General features: G+C 44.5%; 1 protein-coding gene across 1 annotated transcript in view; it reads left to right on the top strand.

Moving 5' to 3' along the window:
* Positions 1-26,594, top strand: part of prkn (parkin RBR E3 ubiquitin protein ligase) — a 1,016,703-nt gene that overhangs the window by 635,358 nt on the left and 354,751 nt on the right. Inside the window, exon 7 of the mRNA XM_067989235.1 lies at positions 6,805-6,941. Coding sequence (XP_067845336.1) covers positions 6,805-6,941 — 137 coding nt within the window. The remainder of the gene's footprint in view (positions 1-6,804; positions 6,942-26,594) is intronic.

Here is a 26,594-nt window from a genome sequence, read left to right as displayed (position 1 = left end):
TGATCTCATTGAAACATACAAAATTCTTACAGGGCTCAACAGGGTAGATGTAAGGAGGATGTTTCCCCTGGCTGAGGAATCTAGAACCAGGGGTCACAGTCTTAGAATGGAGAGTAGGCCATTTAGGACTGAGATGAGGAGAAATTTCTTCACTCAGAGGGTGGTGAATCTTTGATATTCTCTACCCCAGAGGGCTGTGGAGGCTCAGTCATTGAATACATTCATGGCCTACTCCTGCTCCTATTTCTTATGTTCTTATGTTCTTAGTAAATTCTAGGGCCAAAAAGTGACCCAAAACCTCAAATTGTGACGCCAAAATCAATAGGATTTCAACTGTAACCACAAAATATTATTTGATTATATGTGCACACATTTTGTTGTTTCTCTTATAACGTCTGTGATCATGGCAATTGGGCTGGGATCGTGCCCACTGAGAGCCTCCACTGCTGACCCTGGTAGACTCTCGGGGGGAAGATTCCCTATTTTTCAAGGCACTGGTAGTCGCCCATGCCACGCGGGGGCACATCTTGGGCGCCCTCCAAGGTGGAAAAATCAGGAATCCCAGCCCAACTTGCCTATTCCAGGGAAGGGGAGGTACTGGGTTCCCCTTCAAAAAGAAGTTTGAAGTGTTCCCAGCTGCCCCTTTGTAATGGCTCCCGCAGTTAAATGATTTTTTTAAACTGAGTGAATATTGACACTGTATCGGCCAGTGAGTTGGAGGCGGGGTGGGACTTGCGGTTTTCATTTGTAGAGTCTCCAAACTCATGACTGAAACCACAGCAAATAGAGTCTCTTGAGTACAGCAGGATTATTTCTCCAGCCAATTCAGTGAGCGGAGGATAGTTATATAATACAAATTATGCGAGTAAAATCAATCCCAATTATTTACAGCAGTGCAGTCTCCAGGTGTGATTGTCGGTCATGCCTGGAGACCAGTCATCTCCATTCTGGCCAGGGCTTGTGGTGTCACTATATGCAGCCTTTTTATAAAGTGGCCCTTTTTCTTAGGCATGGGGACAAGGCCACGATCCCAGCCTGGACCTCCAGGTGGGGGCTATATGCCCCTTTCAATGTTCCTCCGTCGATCCCCACTGTGTCCGTCTGGGGACCAGAGATGTGGGAACTTCTGAGGTTTGCAGTCCACCCCATGGCTGCACCCACTGATGTCGCTGGCCTGGTAATGGGCAGGCAGCGGCTTCACCCCGATAAGGTCTTGTGGAATCCCCGAGTAAGGCTGGGTCCTGGTCTAATTTCTAGCCCTCTGGCAATTTCCCACCCCAGTTGTGGTGCAAGTGTGCCAGAAGGGCTAGAGGTTTTTGACCCCAAAGGTTTTTGCATAGACAAGGCTTGTATTCCCTGGGGTATAGAAGATTAAGGGATAATGTAATTGAGCTGTTTAAGATGATTAATGGATTTGATAGGGTAGATAGAGAGAAACTATTTCCTCTGGTGGGGAAGTCCAGAACAAGGGGGCATAACCTTGAAATTAGAGCCATGCTGTTCAGGGGTGATGTCAGAAAGCACTTCTTCGCACAAAGGGTAGTGGAAATCTGGAACTCCCTCCTCCAAAAAGCTGTTGTGGATGGGGGTCAATTGAAAATTTCAAGACTGAGATAGAAAGATTTTTGTTAGGTAAGGGTATTAAAGGATACAGAACCAAGGCGGGTAGATAGAGTTAAGATACAGATGAGCCATGATCTAATTGAATGGCGGAACAAGCTCGAGGGGCTGAATGGTCTACTCCTGTTCCTATATTCTTTTGTTCTCAATGTCTGACTATGGGATATAAATACAATACAATAAATCCAGAATAAAATATTAGTATTTGAAATACAAAGGAGAACGTTGTTTTCCAAATAATTATATTTCTTATGATATTCACTTTAATCCCTACCTTTGAGTTTGCATTAATGTGTTCTTAATCCAGGAAAAAAATTCCAGAATCCGATTCCCCTTCACTTTCACTGTATTGGGGTTCTGATCAAAGTATACTTCTTGGCAAATTAGGTATGCGTTTCCTGGGATTCCACTGTTTAATCTTACGAAACACCATCCTTGCAGATGTAAGATGAAGGAAAACATTTATATGCTGCAAGCAGAAAAGGAAATCCAGCACTCCAAGGGTTTCCGCCTGCATTTGGTAGCGTTTCTCTTAATGCATGTTTAATTTGCAGATCTGTTCATAGCAGTTACTGCTTATGCTAAACATCTGCTATGCACCATGAGCAGCCTTGGGCCGCTTCTCTCCACATTAATAATGCTTGTCAGCCGCAGTCACCTCTTCTTGGATTGGTCAAAGTGTTTTACTGCCAAGTTGGTCCCTTGTTTCAACAAGATCAGCCGTCACAATATTCAAACCTCCTTCAGTTCGCTCCCATCTTTGCACTGCAACTCTAGACATTATCTCTGCTCTGCTTTTCTCTATCCAAACAGAGATAATACCTTAAGTGTCTGATATGACAGTACAGCATCAGTAACCTAGTCACTTCCAATATTTGATTTAATTAATTATGGTTTTAATTTGCCAGGTTGTTTTCCACATACATAATGTCTCATTAGCGGATCTGGTCACCACAGTCTGTCTGCTATAGTAACATGCCATTGTAAACACAGGTGAAGGAATTTAACTCTTAAAAATGAGGCATAGTCTTCTTTTAAAAGCGTTTTGAAAAGTCTTTTTTGTTTGCCAAGCACCTGGGGAATAGAAATCATGTATGCTACAGCTAACACACATGCTTAGTGTGCATTAATTTGTAGTAACTCTGTGCATTAGCATTAGCAGAATGTTCTGTCCTTTATGCCCGTGCTGCTTAATATTCCTCCTGGAACTGACCTGATTTAACGCATGTTAACAGACCCACGCAAGTGTTTTCTTTTGGCTTGCTAAGGCCTTGTTATAGAATGATGGAGAATCATACAGAACAGAAGGAGGCCATTCGGCCCATCGTGCCTGTGCCAGCTCTTTGGAAGAGCTATCCAATTAGTCCCACTCCACTGCTCTTTCCCCATAGCCTTGCAAGTTTTTCTTTTTCAAGTATATATCCAATTCCCTTTCGAAAGTTACTATTAAATCTGCTTCCACCACCCTTTCAGGCAGTGCATTCCAGATCATAAAAACTCGCTGGATCAAAACATTTCACCTCATCTCTCCTCTGGTTCTTGCTTAAATCTATGTCCTCTGGTTACCACCCCTCCTGCCAGTGGAAACAGTTTCTCCTTATTTACTCTATTACCAATTAGAGGCAAACATGCAAGTTGTTCCTGCTTGCCTCCCAGCCCGCATTGCATTAATGATCGTGGGGAGGTGATCAGATCGCGGCGGGGAGACATTGCTGGGGAGGAGATCAGATTGTGGGGGGGGAGACATCGCTCGGTGGGGGGGGCGGTGTGGACGATTGCTGGGAAGGTCCTCAAATTGCGGAGGGAGTCGCAAGATCACAGCAGGTTAACTTGGGGGGAAGCACTCCTGCTCCTCCTGGCCCAAAAGCAATGCTGGAAAAGGACTTAGCTGCTGGATCTGGCAGTTCTTGCATCCCTTTAGCTGCCTGGTTTCCAGGGCCCGTGCTGGAGACATTAAATCCAAATTGCTGACAAAATCTGAAGCTCGGAGCATCATTTAAATATTATAATTACCGACCCGCCTCTCGAGAGCGGGTTGCTTAGATGCTCCCAAACCCGCCTCGGTTAAATTGGAAGTTGGCGCATTCGCAGCGGGCTGGGTTCGGGTTTCCCATTTTTAACAATTTAACCCTCCCCCACCACTATCATGCCCATCCTGAGGGGGTTAAAATTACCCCCATAATATAGGAAACACGGCAGCCAATTTGTGCACAGCAAGGTCCCACAAACAGCAATGTGATAAAGACCAGATAATCTGTTTTTTAATGATTTTGGTTGAGGGATAAATATTGGCCAGGACACGGGAGAAATTCCCTGCTCTTCTTCAAAATAGTGCCATGGGATCCTTTAAGTCCACCTGAGAGGGCAGCTGGGGCCTCGGTTTAACGTCACATCTGAAAGACAGCACCTCCAACAGTGCAACGCTCCCTGGAGTGCCAGCCTAAATTATGTGCTTAAGTCTCTGGAGTGGGACTTGAACCCACAACCTACTGACTCAGAAGCAAGAGTGTTACCCACTGAGCCGAGGCTGATACATACACAGGATATATTAGGGGAGGAAAGGGAGCAGAGGGAAGCCAGAGAAGTCCAATGCCTTACATGGAGGATCCAGAGTGATAGAAAGTTGAATGGTTGGCTCTTCAAAAATATGGTTATCTGCTCAAAATGTGTCTCCTGACATCACTCCACCAGCAAAGACCCTATGATAATGTACATTTATAAGATCAGAACATCACTGAACAGACATTTGGGGTGCTCAGTCAATGGTTCCAATGCTTTTTGTGTACCAGGGAGGTAAGATAGTGATGAATTGCATGCTACATAACATGCCCACGAGAAAAGACATATGCCTATGTGTGGAAGAAGAGCAGAATCAAGTCACGGCACAGAACAAAGAGAAAGAGGACGTGGAAGAGGTTGACGAGCAGTAACAGAAACAAAGCAGTGTTTGTATGAAGCAGCATTAGTTCTCCAGGCTGTCACTGAGAAATTCTTTGCTCGAGGCCTGCTTTTACATTTCATTTCACAGTTTTTTTTCATAGAAAACCTTTTATTATTCCACTTTATTCTCAAAAATATACATTTTGAGATAAAACAATGATCACATTGCTTTAAGTGATATGCTGTGAAAATAATAGTGAAGATATACAGTGTGTTTAACACAACATGCCACTGTGGCACCCTTTTATTTTATCTTTACCAGTGCGACATGTTTCCACAGTCCTACTCCTATGTGATGCACTACTGGAAGAAGTAGTTGTGGATGTTTCCTTGGTCTGCTGTGCTTCAGTTGGCAGCCTATCTATATTTGCTGTAGATCCTGATAGTCCTATCCGTCTGCTAGAATAGTATGTTCTGTTCAGCCCGCTGGCTGGCTCACATTGTGGAAGCCCTCAGTGGAAGCCTGAAACGATCCCAAAGCAGAAAAGTTCAAGGTGGTTGTGACGACGATAGCCACCAGCAGTGCTGTGCCTGCAGAGGGGTTTGGCTGCAAGTCTGGTTGGAGACTGTACCATAACTCTGTCATAATGTCCTTTGTTTCCTACATTACAGCAGTGACTGCACTTCGTATGTACTTCATTGGCTATAAAGCACTTTGGGACATAGGAACAGGTGTAGGCCATTCAGCCCCACGAGTCTGTTCCCCCATTCAGTTAGATCATAGCTGATCTGCATCCTAACTCCATCCACCCACCTTGGCTCCATATCCCTTTAATACTTTTGGCTAGCAAAAATCTATCAGTCTCAGATTTAAAATTATTAATTGAGCTAGCATCTACTGCTTTTTGTAGGAGAGAGTGCCACACTTCTACCACCCTTTCATGAAGAAGTGTTTCCTAACTTCTCTCCTGACTGGCCTGGCTCTGATTTTGAGGATATGTCCTGTCGCCGTAGACTCCTCCACCAACAGTAAAAGCTTCTCTTTATCTACCCTATCAATTCCTTTCCCAATCCTAAAAACCACAATCAAATCACCCCTTAACCTTCTATATTCCAGGGAATACAAACCTAGTTTATGTAATCACTCCTCATAATTTAACCCTTGGAGCCCTGGTAACATTCTAGTGAATCTGCGCTGCACTCCTTCCAAGGCCAATATTTCCTTTCTAAGGTGTGGTCCTCAGAACTGTACACAGTACTCCAGATGTGGTCTAAACAGGGCTTTGTATAGCAAAACTTCCTCCGCTTTATATTTTAGCCCTCTAGTTATAAAGGTTAACATTCTATTAGCCTTTTTGATTCTTTTGTGTACCTGACCACTACATCTTAGTGAACTCTGTACATGGACTCCTAAATCTCTTTGGACCTCCACCGTTCCTAGCTTTTCACCATTTAAAAATACTTGGATCTATCCTTTTTTGGTCCAAAATGGATGAACTCACACTTACCTGCGTTGAAACCCATCTGCCACAGTTTTGCCCTAAGGTCATGAAATGTCTTTCTTTTTTTCATAATTGGCAGTTTCCGCAGGCACTGTGCCTCTGACAAATGCATGAGTAAATAAATAACTGGTGCATTAAAAATAGAGTAGTGTGCATAAAAAGCATATTGAGATACACTTTTGAAAAAATAAATCCTACTGTATAAGAATCATGTTATCTTGCACCTCTTTTACCTAAAATCTTCTCAATACCTTTATTATATATTGCCTGTTTAGGCCCAGGAAGGGTTTATAAGATATTGTTTACTTTTGCTGAAGGTTAGAAAAATGATCCTTATCTTAAATAGCATTGTGCTTCCCCAATTACTGAGTGGGTAAATGCAGCTTGTGGTGTGATACTAAACCATAAGGACCAGAAGACACCAGGTAGGAGTCCCGGTCTGAGCTGAGTCAGCTAATCTTGGAAAGTACAACTGCTCCGTGGTCTGGACTAGGGAGGGGAAAAATTATCCAAAGTTTCCATTCCTGGTTGCTAGCCTGTAACCCCAGCTGAAAGTGCATGTGTGTGGACAGGATCAGAATTGGTTTTGATGCCTTCCCCCATCTAGTGGTCTGTCGACACTCACTCTCCACACCCGCACATGAAGAATACACACTTGGATGTGATACTGAATGGCCACAAGTGTCTGTGGAACCATTCTCAGCACGAGTCAGCTCCTGCAGGACAGGAAGGGGAGAAGTTGGAAATTTGAAAATTAACAGAACATCATATGATTGTGTTTCTTTTCTTCCCCTGCTCTTAGTGATCCAGTGTTGGTATTTCCTTGTGTGGATCGACATGTCATATGCTTGGATTGTTTCTATTTATACTGTGTGACACAGTTGAATGACCGGCAATTTATCCATGACCCAGAACTTGGATATTCCCTTCCCTGTGTAGGTGAGTATTATATTAAAATGTGGGCTCTTATTGTTTTTATCTTTTGTCACATGAGAGCATTGCTTTGACTAAAATTGGAAAAATGAATGTATATTTAACATCAAAGCTGAACTTTAAAACCTTACACATGCTGCACTTAAATCACAAAGTACAGTTTAATATGTTGTAGTATCAGCATCAGGAACAGCCTGCTCTGGGAAGTGATGTGAATGTGGAACATGGAGTGATTGAGGCGAGTAGCATAGATGCATTTAAGGGGAAGCTAGATAAGTACATGAGGGAGAAAGCAATAGAAGGGAATTCCCTCCCTAACCCTCTCCACCTCTCTACTTCTCTCTCCTCCTTAAGGCGCTCCTTAAAACCTACCTCTTTCGCTAAGCTTTTGTCCCCTGCCCTAATATCTCCTTATGTGGCTTGTTGTCAAATTTTGTCTGATAATGCTCCTGTGAAGTGCCTTGGGACTTTTTAGTATGTTAAAGGCGCTATATAAGTGCAAGTTGTTGTAGTTGAAATGCTGATAGGGTGAGATGAAGTAAATAGAGTGAGAGGAGGATCGTGTGGAGCATAAACATCGACATAGGTTGGGGGACAAATGGCCTGTTTCTGTGCTGTAAATTCGATGTAAATCTTACCAACATGCTGACCACATTTGGATGCTTTATAGATCAGCTATAGTGTTAAGTTTTACAGTGCAGCTTTTAACTTTTCTATCTTATTCTACTTAATTGTCATAAAGTGAGAGAGCAACTAAAATGGTTGGTTAGGATAGTTAATCAGAATCGAACTTTCTCAGCCTTGCCTGGTTCATTTCTAATCTTTTGTTTCATCACAAAGTGCTTATTACATCCTGGGGAAAGTGCACTGGAGGAGTTACTGAGCCCAATGGCATTGGGGAGCTGTATTAACATCAGCAGATGTGTTCATTAATTCCAGTGGCCCTGCTGTTTCATTTCATACTTAATAGAGATCATATCACAGTTGAATTATTAGAACTAAATTACCTTTCAAAGTCCATTGAAGAGAACATTCATAGTGCAAACATTCTCAGTTCTGGTCTCCATATTACAAAAAGCATATAGAGGCACTAGAGAAGGTGCAAAAAAGAATTACAAGGATGATACCAGAACTGAGAGGTTATAACTATCAGAAAAGACTGAACAAGCTGGGGCTCTTTTCTCTAGAAAAGAGAATGCTGAGAGGTGATCCGATAGAGACATTTAAAATTGTGAAAGTGTTTGATAGGGTAGATGTAGACAAAATGTTTCCACTAGTTGGGGAGTCCCAAACTAGAGGCTGTAAATATAAGATAGTCACTAATAAATCCAATAAGGAATTCAGAAGAAATTTCTTTACCTAGAGAGTGGTTAGAATGTGGAACTTGCTGCCACATGGAGTAGTTGAGGCGAAAAGCAGAGATGCAATAAAGGGGAAATTAGACAAGTACATGAGGGAGAAACGAAAAGAAGTATATGTTGATAGGGTGAGATGAAGTAAGGTGGGAGGAGGCTCGTGTGGAGCATAAACACCTGCATTGATCTGTTGGGCTGAATGGCCTGTTTCTGTGCAGTAAATACTATGTAATGTAATACTATGTAATTCTAAACCTACACCACACAGCAAGAAATTCATTGTCACTCATACAGCCTCCAGTTGGACTGGAACCAAACAGCAAAGTAATAGGGTAAAATCACTAATCCCACACTCCTAGTAGGGGACTATGTTCAAAGGGAATGTGGGTTGGAGACAGGGCTACAATACTGCAGTGCTGATTCTCTGATCTGCAATGCCTTTGAATGTGGCTCCTTTCTGGGAGTGGGGGGTTCAGTTAATTTACCCATATTGTGCATTATTAAACACATCCTTTTTTCTGCTCCAGTTGCTGGTTGTTTGTTAATGTGCAGTGTAAATAAAGTGTGTCCTGAAGACTCACAATTTATATTCCACTTGTGGTGCTGACCATAACTCAGTGGCAACTTTACCACTTATGAGTCATCATGTTAGCTGATTAGTGGAATATAAATTATATCCCATGGGTCTTTGTGATACAGGTCGCAAGACGCTCTCTCTTTAAAAGGTGAAGAATTCCTAAAAGAATTCCAACATTTATTTGATGGTTTCCCACCATTATTTTTGTTTTGGTTTGTGCCTCAGTCTTGATTCTTGTTGCAGTATGACTGTATACCAAATCATACAATCAAAGCTAATTGCTGTTTGACTCTTGTTAGGTCCATTCATGTACCATAGCAATTATAGGATTCTTCTCCCCTGAATGCACCTTACTATCATTATAAGGTTCCCACTTATATAAGGGCTCTGTTAGAAGGCTGCTATCCCTTGGTTTCTGATACTTCTCTGCTGTGTATGTGTAATGAGATATTTGTGTCATTATAAACATGCTTGACTCCCAAGATCCCTGTTATAATGAAGACAGTGTGTATTCTAGTTTTATTGTCACTATGTTCTGTTATATATAAAATCATAAATAACTGAAAATGGTTACAGTTTAATCATAGTGTTCAAATAATGTGACAAGTAGCAAGACCAAATATTGGGTGATCTTTAATCATCTTAACCCCAAGATTGGGTTACGGCGGTGAAGCCATTGCCAAAACCGCCTACTTCCACATCCGTAACATCGCCCGTCTCCACCCCTGCCTCAGTTAATCTGCTGCTGAAAACCTCATCCATGCCTTTGTTACCTTTAGACTTGACTATTCCAACGCTCTCCTGGCCAGCCTCCCATCTTCCACCCTCCATAAACGTGAACTCATACAAAACTCTGCTGCCTGTATCCTAACTCGCACCAAGTCCCTTTCACCCATCACCCCTGTGCTTACTGACCTACATTGGCTCCCGGTCCAGGAACGCCTCGATTTTAAAATTCTCATGCTTGTTTTCAAATCCCCCATGGCCTCGCCCCTCCCTATCTCTGTAACCTCCTCCAGCCCTACAACCCTCTGAGATCTCTGTGATTCTCCAATTCTGGCCTCTTGCGTATCCCCGATTTTAATTGTTCCACCTTCAGCTGCCTCGACCCCAAGCTCTGAAATTCCCTACCGAAGCCCCTCCCCCTCTCTATCTCTCTCCTCCTTGAAGACGCTTCTTAGAACCTACCTCTTTGACCAAGCTTTTGGTCACCTGTCCTAATATCTCCTTATGTGGCTCAATGGCAAATTTTGTTTGATAACGTTCCTGTGAAGCACCTTCGGATGTTTTACTATGTTAAAGGCGCTATATAAATGCAAGTTGTATATAAATGCATGATGGCCATGAAACTACCGGATTGTCGTAAAAACCCATCTGGTTCACTAATGTCCTTTAGGGAAGGAAGCCTGCCACCCTTACCCGGTCTGGCCTATATGTGACTCCAGACCCACAGCAATGTGGTTGATTCTTAATTGCCCTCTGAAATGGCCTAGCAAGCCACTCAGTTGTAAAATCTCGCTACGAAAAGTCATAATAAGAATAAAACCGGACGGACCACCCGGCATCGGACCACTCGGCACCGGACACGACACGGCAAAACACCAAGCCCAGTCGACCCTGCAAGGTCCTCCTTACCAACATCTGGGGACTTGTGCCAAAATTGGGAGAGCTGTCCCACAGACTAGTCAAGCAACAGCCTGACATAGCCATACTCACAGAATCATATCTTTCAGCCAACGTCCCAGACTCTTCCATCACCATCCCTGGGTATGTCCTGTCCCACCGGCAGGACAGACCAACCAGAGGTGGCGGTACAGTGATATACAGTCAGGAGGGAGTGGCCCTGGGAGTCCTCAACATCGACTCTGGACCCCATGAAATCTCATGGCATCAGGTCAAACATGGGCAAGGAAACCTCCTGCTGATTACCACCTACCGTCCTCCCTCAGCTGATGAATCAGTCCTCCTCCATGTTGAACACCACTTGGAGGAAGCACTGAGGGTAGCAAGGGCACAAAATGTACTCTGGGTGGGGGACTTCAATGTCCATCACCAAGAGTGGCTCGGTAGCACCACGACTGACCGAGCTGGCCGAGTCCTGAAGGACATAGCTGCTAGACTGGGCCTGCGGCAGGTGGTGAGCGAACCAACACGAGGGAAAAACTTACTTGACCTCGTCCTCACCAATCTACCTGTCGCAAATGCATCTGTCCATGACAGTATTGGTAGGAGTGACCACCGCACAGTCCTCGTGGAGATGAAATCCCGTCTTCGCACTGAGGACACCATCCAATGTGTTGTGTGGCACTACCACCGTGCTAAATGGGATAGATTCAGAACAGATCTAGCAGCTCACAACTGGGCATCCATGAGGCGCTGTGGGCCATCAGCAGCAGCAGAATTGTATTCCAGCACAATCTGTAACCTCATGGCCCGGCATATTCCTCACTCTACCATTACCAACAAGTCAGGGGATCAACCCTGGTTCAATGAGGAGTGTAGAAGAGCATGCCAGGAGCAGCACCAGGCATACCTAAAAATGAGGTGCCAACCTGGTGAAGCTACAACTCAGGACTACATGCATGCTAAACAGCGGAAGCAACATGCTATAGACAGAGCTAAGCGATTCCACAACCAACGGATCAGATCAAAGCTCTGCAGTCCTGCCACATCCAGTCGTGAATGGTGGTGGACAATTAAACAACTAACGGGAGGAGGAGGCTCTGCAAACATCCCCATTCTCAATGATGGCGGAGTCCAGCACGTGAGTGCAAAAGACAAGGCTGAAGCGTTTGCAACCATCTTCAGCCAGAAGTGCCGAGTGGATAATCCATCTCAGCCTCCTCCCGATATCCCCACCATCACGGAAGCCAGTCTTCGGCCAATTCGATTCACTCCACGTGATATCAAGAAACGGCTGAGTGCACTGGATACAGCAAAGGCTATGGGCCCCGACAACATCCCAGCTGTAGTGCTGAAGACTTGTGCTCCAGAACTAGCTGCGCCTCTAGCCAAGCTGTTCCAGTACAGCTACAACACTGGCATCCACCCGACAATGTGGAAAATTGCCCAGGTATGTCCTGTCCACAAAAAGCAGGACAAATCCAATCCGGCCAATTACCGCCCCATCAGTCTACTCTCAATCATCAGCAAAGTGATGGAAGGTGTCGTCGACAGTGCTATCAAGCGGCACTTACTCACCAATAACCTGCTCACCGATGCTCAGTTTGGGTTCCGCCAGGACCACTCAGCTCCAGACCTCATTACAGCCTTGGTCCAAACATGGACAAAAGAGCTGAATTCCAGAGGTGAGGTGAGAGTGACTGCCCTTGACATCAAGGCAGCATTTGACCGAGTGTGGCACCAAGGAGCCCTAGTAAAATTGAAGTCAATGGGAATCAGGGGGAAAACTCTCCAGTGGCTGGAGTCATACTTAGCACAAAGGAAGATGGTAGTGGTTGTTGGAGGCCAATCATCTCAGCCCCAGGGCATTGCTGCAGGAGTTCCTCAGGGCAGTGTCCTAGGCCCAACCATCTTCAGCTGCTTCATCAATGACCTTCCCTCCATCATAAGGTCAGAAATGGGGATGTTCGCTGATGACTGCACAGTGTTCAGTTCCATTCACAACCCCTCAGATAATGAAGCAGTCCGAGCCCGCATGCAGCAAGACCTGGACAACATCCAGGCTTGGGCTGATAAGTGGCAAGTAACATTCGCGCCAGATAAGTGCCAGGCAATGACCATCTCCAACAAGAGAGAGTCTAACCACCTCCCCTTGACATTCAACGGCATTACCATCGCCGAATCCCCCACCATCAACATCCTGGGGGTCACCATCGACCAGAAACTTAACTGGACCAGCCATATAAATACTGTGGCTACGAGAGCAGGTCAGAGGCTGGGTATTCTGCGGCGAGTGACTCACCTCCTGACTCCCCAAAGCCTTTCCACCATCTACAAGGCACAAGTCAGGAGTGTGATGGAATACTCTCCACTTGCCTGGATGAGTGCAGCTCCAACAACACTCAAGAAGCTCGACACCATCCAAGATAAAGCAGCCCGCTTGATTGGCACCCCATCCACCACCCTAAACATTCACTCCCTTCACCACCGGCGCACTGTGGCTGCAGTGTGCACCATCCACAGGATGCACTGCAGCAACTCGCCAAGGCTTCTTCGACAGCACCTCCCAAACCCGCGACCTCTACCACCTAGAAGGACAAGGGCAGCAGGCGCATGGGAACAACACCACCTGCACGTTCCCCTCCAAGTCACACACCATCCCGACTTGAAAATATATCGCCGTTCCTTCATTGTCGCTCGGTCAAAATCCTGGAACTCCCTTCCTAACAGCACTGTGGGAGAACCGTCACCACACGGACTGCAGCGGTTCAAGAAGGCGGCTCACCACCACCTTCTCAAGGGCAATTCGGGATGGGCAATAAATGCCGGCCTTGCCAGCGACGCCCACATCCCGTGAACGAATAAAAAAAAAGTTGTTGTTGTTGAACGTTTTTTAATTACATGCTGTTTCAGTTGTCTATGGGGGTTTAATTCTGTTTTTTCTCCCTTGCCTGCAGCAATTGCAACATGTTAATGTGCCCCAAAATCTTGATGCATTAATACACAAGGGTATTAACAGCTTGTGACATCTGTAATCTAGATTTATTGGGGGGAAATCTAAAATTCATTACTGAGCAATTGTGTCATGTTATATATGCAATATATTAAAAAAATCATTCTTAATTGTATTTTCCTTCACAGTCGCCACGGTAAAGGATGATGAATTGATTTAGCAGTAGTTGTCATTTGCCTCAGGCATCTTCTGGAAGTTTTGCAAAAGGGAAATAGATGGAGCTTGGAGAGAATAAATACTGAAATCTGTAAAGGACATGATATACCACACACAAGTGAGGTTTTTTTTAGTAGTGGTATAAACTCACAGGGCTCAAAAGCTATTGCAATATCGCCCCAGACTCCTCACCCTCTATTCACTCATATAGTAATTTATTTTATTGCCACCTCGTCTAGGTCCTGCTCTTCCTCTTCAGAATGTACCTGAGCTTCCGCTAGCCCCATTCACACCATTCTGTTTCATTTCTTGTACTCCTCCCTATCGGGAATTGTTGCTGGCGGGAGGGGGGTAACAGGACAGGAAAGAAATTGGATCCCATATGAGTTGGCTAAAAGAATGGATTTTAGCAAACAGGCGGACATGAACACAGTGGCCCTGAAACACTGCGGGGGTTTTCCCATTCTCCTGTTGTAACTTTGGCAGGAGATCAGCAGAACCCGCAGAGAAAAATGGCTGAAAATGGCTGTTTACACCAATTCTCTGAGGGGTCTACTGGTCCACTGCCAAAGTTACAATGGGAGATTGGAAGAACCTCCGCAGAATTTCCAGGCCAGTAAGTCTGAGCAATACAGTAGTAACGGCTACCAGCAGCAGGTGGACTCTGAGGTAAATCTACAATAAAGTGTACAACATGAATCCCAGAAGCATTAGAAATAACATACACAAAATGAAAGTTCTTGTGGCAGTGGGAACTATGATTTAGTAGGAGTATCAGAGAAATGGCTGAGCCTAGAAGATGATAACTAATACAATATACAGGGTGTAGAGTGTTTAGGAAAGGTAGAAAAGACAGGAAGGGGAGCGGTATAGCCCTAGAATTCTGGAGTACTAGGAAAGCTAAAAACGTTGATTGCATGGGAGGAGGAAAGCTACAGGATGAGCTACTCTACTTGGACATTTTTAATGTAAGAATGTCAAAGCTAGCACTCGGGATATGCTACAGATTGCACATTCAGAACGGAAAGAAGACTTATTTGTACTAAGAGATAAGAAGCCTGTGTGAAAAAAGGAAGGTTATTCAGATAGGGCACTTTGATCAACTGAATAGAAATTGGGAATCACCAAGTGGTTCAGAGCCCAAGTTAGTAAGCGTCTGGAATTTTTACAGAGGTCTCCTGCAGGAGATCAGTGGAACCCCTGGAGAAACAGCCTAAATGGTTAAAAACAGCCATATACCCTATTTGTTCAGGGTTTCTGCTGAAGTTATGGCAGGGGATTGGGAAAACCTGGGGAAATTCTCTCCCAATGCTAACTGTTTTATGACCTAAAGCACCAGGGAATCCACGAGAGGCAGTGCACATCTTGACTCAGCAATGGCCATTGACTAGATAACATACAGGGAATGGACGTTGTGGTACCCTTGAGTGATAGCAGCCACAGAATGATGATATAAAAACAGAAAATGCTGGAAACAATCAGCAGGTCAGGCAGCATCTGTGGAGGGAGAAGCAGAGTTAACATTTCAGGTCGATGACCTTTCATCAGAACTGGACGATGCGAGAGATGAACAACTTTTAAGCAAATACAGAGCCAGGGAAAGGGGTGGGGGGCAGGAAATGAACACGAGGCAGGCCTGTGACAGGTATGGAGGGCAGGAGTGTTTAAAAGACTAAAGGGATGATGGTGCAAGGCAAAAAAGGGTGATTATGGGATAAGTAAAGAAACAAAAGATGGATCCAGAGAAGGTGTAAATCATTACAGCAAAATAGCAGAGGAGCAGGGAGGCATGGAAAATGAAGAAATTCAAGATGATCTGGGATTCAACAATATTGAACCACGTATATAATTTTTAAAAGGCCAATTTAAAAGGGACGAGGGAAGAGCTTAAAGCAAGTTGACTGGGGGAATATTTAACAATATTTCAGTGGAGAATAAATCGAATACTCTCAAAGGCAAATAGATGAATATGCAGGATGAAGGCTACATGTAGCCTAAAAAGCATGTCCCAAATTGGATCAACAAGACAATCGGGGGAATCGGGGGGAAAACTCTCCAGTGGCTGGAGTCATACCTAGAACAAAGGAAGATGGGAGTGGTTGTTGGAGGCCAATCATCTCAGCCCCAGGACATTGCTGCAGGAGTTCCTCAGGGCAGTGTCCTAGGCCCAACCATCTTCAGCTGCTTCATCAATGACCTTCCCTCCATCATAAGGTCAGAAATGGGGATGTTCGCTGATGATTGCACAGTGTTCAGTTCCATTTGCAACCCCTCAGATAATGAAGCAGTCAGTGCCCGCATGCAGCAAGACCTGGACAACATCCAGGCTTGGGCTGATAAGTGGCAAGTAACATTCGCTCCAGACAAGTGCCAGGCAATGACGATCTCCAACAAGAGAGAGTCTAACCACCTCCCCTTGACATTCAATGGCATTACCATCGCCGAATCCCCCACCATCAACATCCTGGGGGTCACCATTGACCAAAAACTTAACTGGACCATCCATATAAATACTGTGGCTACAAAAGCAGGTCAGAGGCTGGGTATTCTGCGGCGACTGACTCACCTCCTGACTCGTCAAAGCCTTTCCACCATCTACAAGGCACAAGTCAGGAGTGTGATGGAATATTCTCCGCTTGGCTGGATGAGTGCAGCTCTACACCATCCAGAAGCTCGACACCATCCAGGACAAAGCAGCCCACTTGATTGGCACCCCATCCACCACCCTAAACATTCACTCCCTTCAACACCGGTGCACTGTGGCTGCAGTGTGCACCATCCACAGGATGCACTGCAGCAACTCGCCAAGGCTTCTTCGACATCACCTCCCAAACCCGCGACCTCTATCACCTGGAAGGACAAGGGCAGCAGGCATATGGGAACAACACCAATTGCACATTCCCCTCCAAGTCACACACCATCCCGACTTGGAAATATATCGTCATTCCTTCATCGTCGCTGGGTCAAACTCCTGGAACTCCCTACCTAACAGCACTGTGGGAGAACGTTCACCACACGGACTGCAACAGTTCAAGAAGGAGGCTCACCACCATCTTCTCAAGGGCAATTAGGGATGGGCAATAAATGCTGGCCTTGCCAGCGACGCCCACATCCCATGAACGAATAAAAAAAAATCAAAATGAAATACGGAGGGAAAAAAGTCTTTTGGTTATAAAGGATGATTAGAGAGGCAAAGAGGAACCCAGAAATTAGAATAACAGTAGATATAAAACAGCAGTAAAAAAATATTTTAGTACTATAATGATAATAGAGCAGGCGAGAACCCTAAAAGATGATAATGGCCCAAAACCGAGGATGAACATAAAATAGTTAATATTCCAAATGATTGCTTCATCCAATATTCCCCGGGAAAGCAACGCGCTTTCCATAACTAATGACAATCCAAGTTGACATAGATATCGTAGAGGTTCGAGACAGGTTAAAAGGGCTTGAAACTAACAAATATCCAGAGATGGATATATTTCTCCTATGGTACTAAAAGAGATAAGGGATGAGATTTGTGAAGTGATCATATTATGTTAGTGACCACTAGTAGGTCCTGCCAGCCTAGAACCAAGCTAACATAATATCCATTATCAAAAAAAATAACAAAACAGACCCAGGCAACATACGATCCATCAATCGCACATCAACACCGATAATGGAATAGATTTAACACAGATTTGGAAGGGGAAGATCCAGTCTGACCAACCCAAATGGATTGTGGAAAGTCCTACAAAGTGATAAAGTTAGATTTGAAACATCCTTTGACCAGGTTCTTCACAGAAGACAGCTGCTTGGTAGGGATTCAAGGTAAAATGTGGGAATGGAAAAGAAATTGGCCAAAAGTTTGAAAGCAGTGGATACTGTTAGGGGAGTGATCACAGGATGGGGGAAGTGCCTCGAGGAGTGTCTCAGGAATCATTGTTGGGATCCCTACTGTTTCTAATTGACATGAACAATAATTCAGCAGCTCAAAGGTGTCAGCCTTGGCTCAGTAGTAGCATTCTTCCTGCTGAATGAGAAGGTTATAGATTCAAGCCCCATTCCAAAGACCTGAGCACATAATCTATGCTGACATTTCAGTGCATTTTTTTATTCGTTCATGGGATGTGGGCGTCGCTGGCAAGGCCAGCATTTATTGCCCATCCCTAATTGCCCTTGAGAAGTTGGTGCTGAGCCGCCTTATTGAACCGCTGCAGTCCGTGTGGTGAAGGTTCTCCCACAGTGCTGTTAGGAAGGGAGTTCCAGGAATTTGACCCAATGATGATGAAGGAACGGCGATATATTTCCAAGTCGGGATGGTGTGTGACTTGGAGGGGAACATGCAGATGGTGTTGTTCCCATGTGCCTGCTGCCCTTGTCCTTCTAGGTGGTAGAGGTCGCGGGTTTGGGAGTTGCTGTCGAAGAAGCCTTGGCGAGTTGCTGCAGTGCATCTTGTGGATGGTACACAGTGCGCCAGTGGCGAAGGGAGTGAATGTTTAGGATGGTGGATGGGGTGCCAATCAAGCCGGCTGCTTTGTCCTGGATGGTGTCAAGCTTCTTGAGTGTTGTTGGAGCTGCACTCATCCAGGCAAGTGGAGAGTATTCCATCACACTCCTGACTTGTGCCTTGTAGATGGTAGAAAGGCTATGGGGAGTCAGGAGGTGAGTCAGTCGCCGCAGAATACCCAGCCTCTGACCTGCTCTTGTAGCCACAGTATTTATGTGGCTGGTCCAGTTAATTTCTGGCCAATGGTGACCCACGAGATGTTGATGGTGGGGGATTCGGCAATGGTAATGCCATTGAATGTCAAGGGGAGGTGGTTAGACTCTCTCTTGTTGGAGATGGTCATTGTCTGGCACTTGTCTAGCGCGAATGTTACTTGCCACTTATCAGCCTAAGCCCGGATGTTGTCCAGGTCTTGCTGCGTGCGGGCACGGACTGCTTCATTATCTGAGGGGTTGCGAATGGAACTGAACACTGTGCAATCGTCAGTGAACATCCCCATTTCTGACCTTATGATGGAGGGAAGGTCATTGATGAAGCAGCTGAAGATGGTTGGGCCTAGGACACTGCCCTGAGGAACTCCTGCAGCAATGCCCTGGGGCTGAGATGATTGGCCTCCAACAACCACTACCATCTTCCTTTGTGCTAAGTATGACTCCAGCCGCTGGAGAGTTTTCCCCCTGATTCCCATTGACTTTAATTTTACTAGGGCTTCTTGGTGCCGCACTCGGTCAAATGCTGCCTTAATGTCCAGGGCAGTCACTCTCACCTCACCTCTGGAATTCAGCTCTTTTGTCCATGTTTGGACCAAGGCTGTATTGTGGTCTGGAGCCGTGTAGTCATGGCGGAACCCAAACTGAGCATCGGTGAACAGGTTATTGGTGAGTAAGTGCCACTTGATTGCACTGTCGACGACACCTTCTATCACTTTGCTGATGATTGAGAGTAGACTGATGGGGCAGTTATTGGCCGGATTGGATTTGTCCGCTTTTTGTAGACAGGACATACCTGGGCAATTTTCCACATTGTCGGGCAGATGCCAGTGTTGTAGCTGTACTGGAACAGTTTGGCTGGAGGCACAGCTAGTTCTGGAGTCAGGGAGGGAATCAAGTGATATGGGGATAGGACAGGAAACTTGAGTTGAGGTAGAAGATCAGCCATGATCTTATTGAATGGCAGAGCAGGCTCGGGGGACGGTATGGCCTACTCCTGCTCCTATTTCTTATGTTCTTATGCACTGTTGGAGGTGCCGTCTTTCAGCCTGTCTGCCCTTTCAGGTGGATGTAAATGATCCCATGGCACTATCATTTTAAACACCTCAATCATATCATCCCTCAACCCTCTAAACTCAAGGGACTACAAAACATGTTTATGCAACCTATCCTCACAACAATAGATTTTAAGCGTAACTTCCTCCAACTTACATTTTATTTGCCTGGCCAATTACTGCTCTGTGGTGGCTGGACATCTTAAGCAAAAGATTCGATAGGATAATAAATTTTTGTTCGGTAAGGAATCAAAGGATATGGAGCAAAGGTGGGTAAATGGAGTTGAGGTACATATCAGCGGGATCTAATTGAACGGTGGAGCAGACTCGAGAGTTTGAATGGCCTACTCCTGTTCCTATGACTGAAATCTATGTGCAGTATACAGTTCTAATCACATAATCACAAAGACAAAAAGGAGACATTCAAGTCCTGGAGACATTGCAGAGAAGAGCCACAAGACTGATCCCTAGCATCAGAGAACTGAATTAAGAAGAAAAATGGGAGAAATGTGGGTTGAAACAGGGTGACTGGGAAGGAACCTAGAGGTATATAAGATAGTGAATGGTAAAGAGAAGGTAATGTTGAACATTACTTTAAATTGAACCATTACAATTGGACAAGAGGGTACAGGTTCAAACCGGTGAAAAACAAATTTAGGACTGATCTCAGGAAATTTTTCTTCACACAAAAAGCGATCAACATGTGGAATGGACTTCAGGAGTGTAGTAGAAGCTAAAACGCTGGTATCATTTATAAACAGCTAAACGCTGCCACGAGTGTAACACAGGTTTTTCTGGATGGATGAGTTAGGAAGGACCGAATGACCTTGCTTACCTGTAACTATCTTGACATCTTGTTGCCCTATTTTATGTAGCTTCCCAATGTGAATAATGAGATTTATAAACAGATTATTAACCTCTCATTGATACTGAAAACTCACTGGTACCAACACTTAAGTTTCCTTCCTTTGAACAATTTACATTGAAAAATAATTACATATTTTAAGTATGTGTACTGTAACAAAATAAACCTGAAGCAGCAACAACAACAACAGCTTGTGTTTATATAGCGCCTTTAATGTAGTAAAACATCCCAAGGCGCTTCACAGGAGCATCATCAAACAAAATTTGATACCAAGCCACATAAGGAGATAATAGGACAGGTGACCAAAAGCTTGGTCAAAGAGGTAGGTTTTAAGGAGCATCTTAAAGGAAGAGCAAGAGGTGGAGAGGCAGAGAGGCTTAGGGATAGAATTCCAGAGCTTAGGGCCGAGGCAGCTGAAGGCATGGCTGCCAATGGTGGAGCGATGAAAATCGGGGATGCACGAGAGGCCAGAATTGGAGGAGTGGAGAGAGCTCGGACGGATGTAGGGCTGGAGGGCGTTTCAGTAGATTAGGAACCTACCACAGTTCATACCATTCAAACTGTGTTTTTATTGATAAACTTAGGTGAAGAGCCAAAGTTCATAGTGCAAGACATGCCAAAATTGAAGAAAGTAGAAGAGAAAACCTATAAATCAAGAAGTAGCGATTAGCTGATGTCATTCCAGGGTTTTAATAGATGGTAGGAGGAAGGGAAGACTGAGAGAGGGAAGGAGTTCCAGTTTCAATGTCCTGGGAAAGAATGAGTAGGAATAGCTACTGGTATCTTGATAGTTTTAATTCATATGTTTTTGTTCTAATGACCACTAGAAAGAAGGTCTGGGAAATGCAAGCATCAGTCTGCCTGGTCTAGATGGTGCACGTTACAAAATGTGCGATATATGCATGATTGAAAAATAGCACTGATTGGGTGAACTCCTGCAGGGTATGAAATACAATGACAGCATACAGTTGCTGAAATATTATCAAATGTAAATAGCTAGTGGTGAGCTGTGATTTATTGTTGGTATTTGCATACAGCTTTACATTTGACCGAAGGCAATGTATTTTTCTAGCATGGAAGGCTCTTTGTATGCTGCAATCAACAGATTGTGATATACGGTGTCTCCTCTTTGAGTCTGAAGTTTCTTGGCTTTGAAAGCATGAAGGCATTACGGTACAATTCTGTTACCATAACAACAACAACAACTTGCATTTATACAGAACCTTTAACATAGTAAAATGTCCCAAGACGCTTCACAGGAGCGTTATCAGACAAAATGTGCCACCGAGCCAAATAAGGAGATGTTAGGACAGGTGAGGTAGGTTTTAAGGAGTGTCTAAAGGAGGAGAGAGAGGTCGAGAGATTTAAGGAGTGAATTCCAAAGCTTAGGGCCTAGGCAGTTGAAGATACGGACACAAATGATGGGCCGAAGGAAATCGGTGATGAAACAGTCTCTTTGTTAATGTGTCTTTGTGTGTGATAGCTGAACTAGTTTAAAAATAGACAATATGAAATATCCATCCATGTGACATATGAATATGAGAGTAAACTAGCAAGAAATATAAGAACAGGTTGTAAGAGCTTCCACAATAATGTAAAAAGGAAGAGATTAGCGAAAGTAAACGTGGGTCCCTTACAGGCAGAGACAAGAGAAATTATAATGGGGAATAAGGAAATGGCAGAGACAGTAAACAAATATTTTGTATCCGTCTTCATAGTAGAAGACACAAAAATCGTACCGGAAATAGTTGGGAACCAAGGGTCTAATGAGAATGAGGAACTTAAAGTAATTAAGATTAGTCAAGAAAAAGTACTGGTGAAATTAATGGGACTGAAAGCCGACAAATCCCCAAATGGCCTACATCCTAGGGTTTTAAAAGAGGTGTCAGCGGAGATAGCGGATGCATTGGTTTTGATCTTCCAGAATTCCCTAGATTCTAGAATGGTCCCCGTGGATTCGAAGGTAGCAAAAGTAACCCCACTATTCAAGAAAGGAGGGAGAGAAAAAATAGGGAACTATAGGCGAGTTAGCCTGACATCAGTAGTAGGGAAAATGCTAGAATCTATTATTAAGGACGTAGTAACAGGGCACTTAGAAAATCATAATATGACTAGGCTGAGTCAACATGGGTCTGTGAAAGGGAAATAATGTTTGACAAACCTATTAAAGTTTTTTGAGGGTGTAACTAGCAGAGTAGATAAGAGGGAACCAGTGGATGTAGTATATTTGGATTTTCAAAGGGCAATTGATAAGGTGCCACACAAGAGATTGTTACACAAGATTAGGGCTCATGGGATTGGGGGTAATATATTAGCATGGATTGAGGATTGGTTAACGGACAGAAAACAGAGAATAGGAATAAACGGGTCATTTTTGGGCTGGCAATTTGTAACTAGAGGGGTGCCGCAAGGCTTAGTGCATGGGCCTGATGAGGGCCCTGATGACTTAGATGAGGGGACCGAGTGTAATGTATCCAAGTTTGCCGATGATACAAAGCTAGGTGGGAAAATAAGCTGTGAGGAGGACACAAATAGACTGCAAAGGGATATAGACAGGTTAGGTGAGTGGGCGAGAAGGTGGCAGATGGAGTATAATGTGGGGAAAGGTGAAATTACTCACTTTAGTAGGAAGAATAGAAAAGCAGAATATTTTTTTAAAAGGTGAGAGACTAAGAAATGTTGATAATCAGAGGGATTTGGGTATTCTTGCACACGAATCACAGAAAGTTAACATGCAGGTACAGCAAGCAATTAGGAAGGCAAAAGCCTTCATTGCAAAGGGGTTGGAGTACAAGAGTAAGAAAGTCTTGCTGTAATTATATAGGGCTCTGGGGAGACCACACCTGGACTACTGTGTACAGTTTTGGTCTCCTTACCTAAGCAAGAATATACTTGCCTTCGACGGGGTGCAACAAAGGTTCACTGGATTGATTCCTGGGATGAGGGGGTTGTCCTTTGAGGAGAGATTGAGTAGAATGGGCCTATATTCTGTGAAGTTTAAAAGAAGGAGAGGTGATCTCATTGAAACGTATATGATTCTTAGAGGGCTTGACAGGGTGGATACTGAGAGGCTGGAGAGTCTAGAACTAAGGCTCATAGTCTCAAGATGAGGAGTCGGCCATTTAGGATCGGGATGAGGAAAAATTTCTTCACTCAGAGGATTATGAATCTTTGGAATTCTCTAACACAGAGGGCTGTGGATGTTTAATCGTTGAGTATATTCAAGACTGAAATCGATAGATTTTTGGACACTAAGGGAATCAAGGAATATGGGGATAGGGCAGGAAAGTGGAGTTGAGGTAAAAGATCAGCCATGATCTTACTGAATGACGGAGCAGGCTCAAGGAGCCGTATGACCTGTTCCTGTTCCTATTTCTTATGTTCTTATGTTCTTATAACTATCTCTTGGAGTAAGGTGAGTGGAAAAAATCATGAGCAGTAAAGCCATCAAAGCTTGCCCTGACATCGTCTGTTTCTAATACTTGTACTGTGTTTTCAACTGAAAACAATTAATTTTAATGAATATATACTTTGAGGATGTAGTCCAAGGAGATCAGTTGAAACTGCTCGGTGGTGTCTCATTGTCATTCTAATTCGTTACCTGTGGAAATATGGGGGTAATTTTAACCTCCAAGAACAGGTGGGTTGGGGGCGAGCAGGTAGTGAAAATCATAGGTTTTTGTAGCATGACTGCAACCCGGCTCCAATGTGCCCACCTCTGGATTTAACGTGGGCTCGCTTGAATGCGTGCGTGCAGCCGAAACCCAGGCATTGCATCCCCAATTACTATCGGCAGGGGGGTACTTAGTGTGTCAAGTAAGATCGTTGAGGTATTGCTTGAATTGATTCTTAAAAAGAAACTAATGTAACTTCTCGTGCATGGGTTTCCCATTGCTTCTGAATCTCGCCAGTGAAAAGGAAGCGAGAAGGACTGGATCCATGAGTTAAGTGCCTTTATTGCACTGCTTGTGAGCCAGGAGCAGCAGGAGTGCTTCCTCCAGGCCCAACATGCTTACCTGCTGCGATCGGACCCCCGTGATCAGACACCCCCACCGATGCCTGACCCTCCCCCCCCCGACCACTGACTCTTCTGCTGACCTCCAATCGCTGACTCCTCCAATCTATGACTCTACTGCCGTCCTCCAATCTCTGACTCCTCCCGATCTATGACTCTACTGCTGTTCTCTGATCTCTGACTCCTCCCGATCTATGACTCTACTGCTGTCCTCTGATCTCTTACTCCTCCCAACCTCCGACTTTTCTGCTGTCCTCCGATCTTTGACTCCTCCTGACCTCCGGCTCTTCTGCTGTCCTCCGATCTCAGACTCCTCCTGATCTCCGACTCTACTGCTGTCACCCAACCTCCGACTCCTCTGCTGACCTCCGATCTCCGACTCCTCCCGCTCTCCGACTTTTCTGCCGACCCGATCACCTCCCGATCGTGATCTTTTCCACGGCATCCCCCTCCCCGGTACCCTTCATGGCCCCACAGGCAATGTGTAGCTGAAATGCAGATAGCTTGGAGCCTTATTGAGCCTTACGCACAGTTGGTATGCAGACTCTGAATGCTCTATATGCTGACTAGCTGCATCGGGTGTGTTGAGCACCTCAGTCAGACCAAAGGCCTTGAGCCTTTGTACCCAATAATAAGGGGTGTCTGCTGTCACATTATCAGTCCTACAGAGTCTGCCCACTGTATAAGACAAAAAAAACAAGGAGCCAGCGCACACTATTTATATACCATTAATGCACAAAGGTAAAACAAAGAGTAGAAATTGAGGCATGCTGTAAGAACGCGGACATTTGTAATTTGTACTTACAAATGAAATGATAATATAATTTTGCCCAAAAAGCTTTATGGTATGTGTTCACACATAAACATTTTCCCACAGGCTACAATAATGGTGTATATTTGCTTCCCTGCACTAACATAAACACAGATGTGGACATGAGTGAATGGATGAGGATAGCTCTGAGTTAGAAATGAACCATTCTTTAATTAACCAATGCCAACATTTTTTATCCTGTGTTTAGATGTTAAAGGAAGTGAGGCAAAGAAAACCATGCCTTGTTTAGGACTGATCTGCTTAGAAACGCAGAAAGTTCTTTGGCTTGCGTATTAAAGAAGTTTAACTATTTACTCACAGCAGACCTATAAGTAACGCTGATGATAAGCAAGATGCCAAAGCTTGAACAAATAGAACATAGTAGCAGACCTATGGATGATGCTGGGATACAGCCATATTTGAATTGTTAACTTGATGTCCTCCAAGGCCACCCCCTTCCAATGTCCTCCACGCCCCCCTCCCCACCCATGTCCTCCATGCCCCCCCGCCCCCCGCCCAATGTCCTCCATGGCCCAAGATCTCTCCCTCCCTTCCTCCTCTCCAATCCACAGCCAGCCAGCCTGTCAATCTGCCTAGCTGCTTAACATAATTGCCATCAATTGAGTTGCGATCGCAGATTCTGAAGCACTCTCTTCACTTCCAGATTTCCCACGCGAAAATCTACCCACCCTCTCCCTTCCTGGCCCTAAGTCAAAATCATGCCCATGGTCTCTGTTTCCACTAGTATTTCGCTACGTGAATATTACAGTGCACAATATGTCATCTGACATGCTGTGGCAATTCAGTCACATTTGAATTTCTGCCTCCTGCTAGCTGCATGATCACTGCATGACTTTAATGACACTTACGGAGAGGTTTCTGACTGTGACTGTGTTTCTCTTCTAGTGTGAAAAGGATGCACAGTGGCAGCCAATCTGCAGGGGAAAAACATGGATTAAAAATTGGCTGTGTTTTTTTTTTGTCAATTTCCCTGAACCCTTGCTTGAATAGAGTTAATCCTCACTGCAGTGCTAAATACAGATGGCTATTCCATTAACACTGTCTACTGGTATTGCATCCCATTTACACGTCTACGTTCTCCCTAAAATTAGTAAATGGATGAAAGTATAGCCCATAGAGGAAGTCTTATCGAGGAGTGTAAAACCTTTGTACAATACCGTGTATTATTTCTTCGTAAAACCCCCTCTAAACCCATCATTTGGACGAGATGTTAAACCGAGGCCCCATGTGCCCTTTCAAGTGGACGTAAAAAGTCCCATTTCACTATTTGAAGAAGAGCAGGGGAGTTCTCCTCTATGTCCTGGCTGATATTTATCGCTCAACCAACATCACTGAAACTGGTGATCTGATCATTTATTCATTGCTGTTCGTGGTATCTTGCTGTGTGCAAATTGGCTGCCGCATTTCCTACATTACAACTTCAAAAAATTCTCCATTGGCTATAAAGCACTTTGGGATATCCTGAGC

This window comes from Heptranchias perlo, chromosome 8 (assembly GCF_035084215.1).
Source record: "Heptranchias perlo isolate sHepPer1 chromosome 8, sHepPer1.hap1, whole genome shotgun sequence".
NCBI lineage: Eukaryota > Metazoa > Chordata > Chondrichthyes > Hexanchiformes > Hexanchidae > Heptranchias > Heptranchias perlo.
The sequence above is the reverse complement of the archived record's forward strand: the minus strand, read 5'-3'. Positions and strand labels throughout refer to the sequence as shown.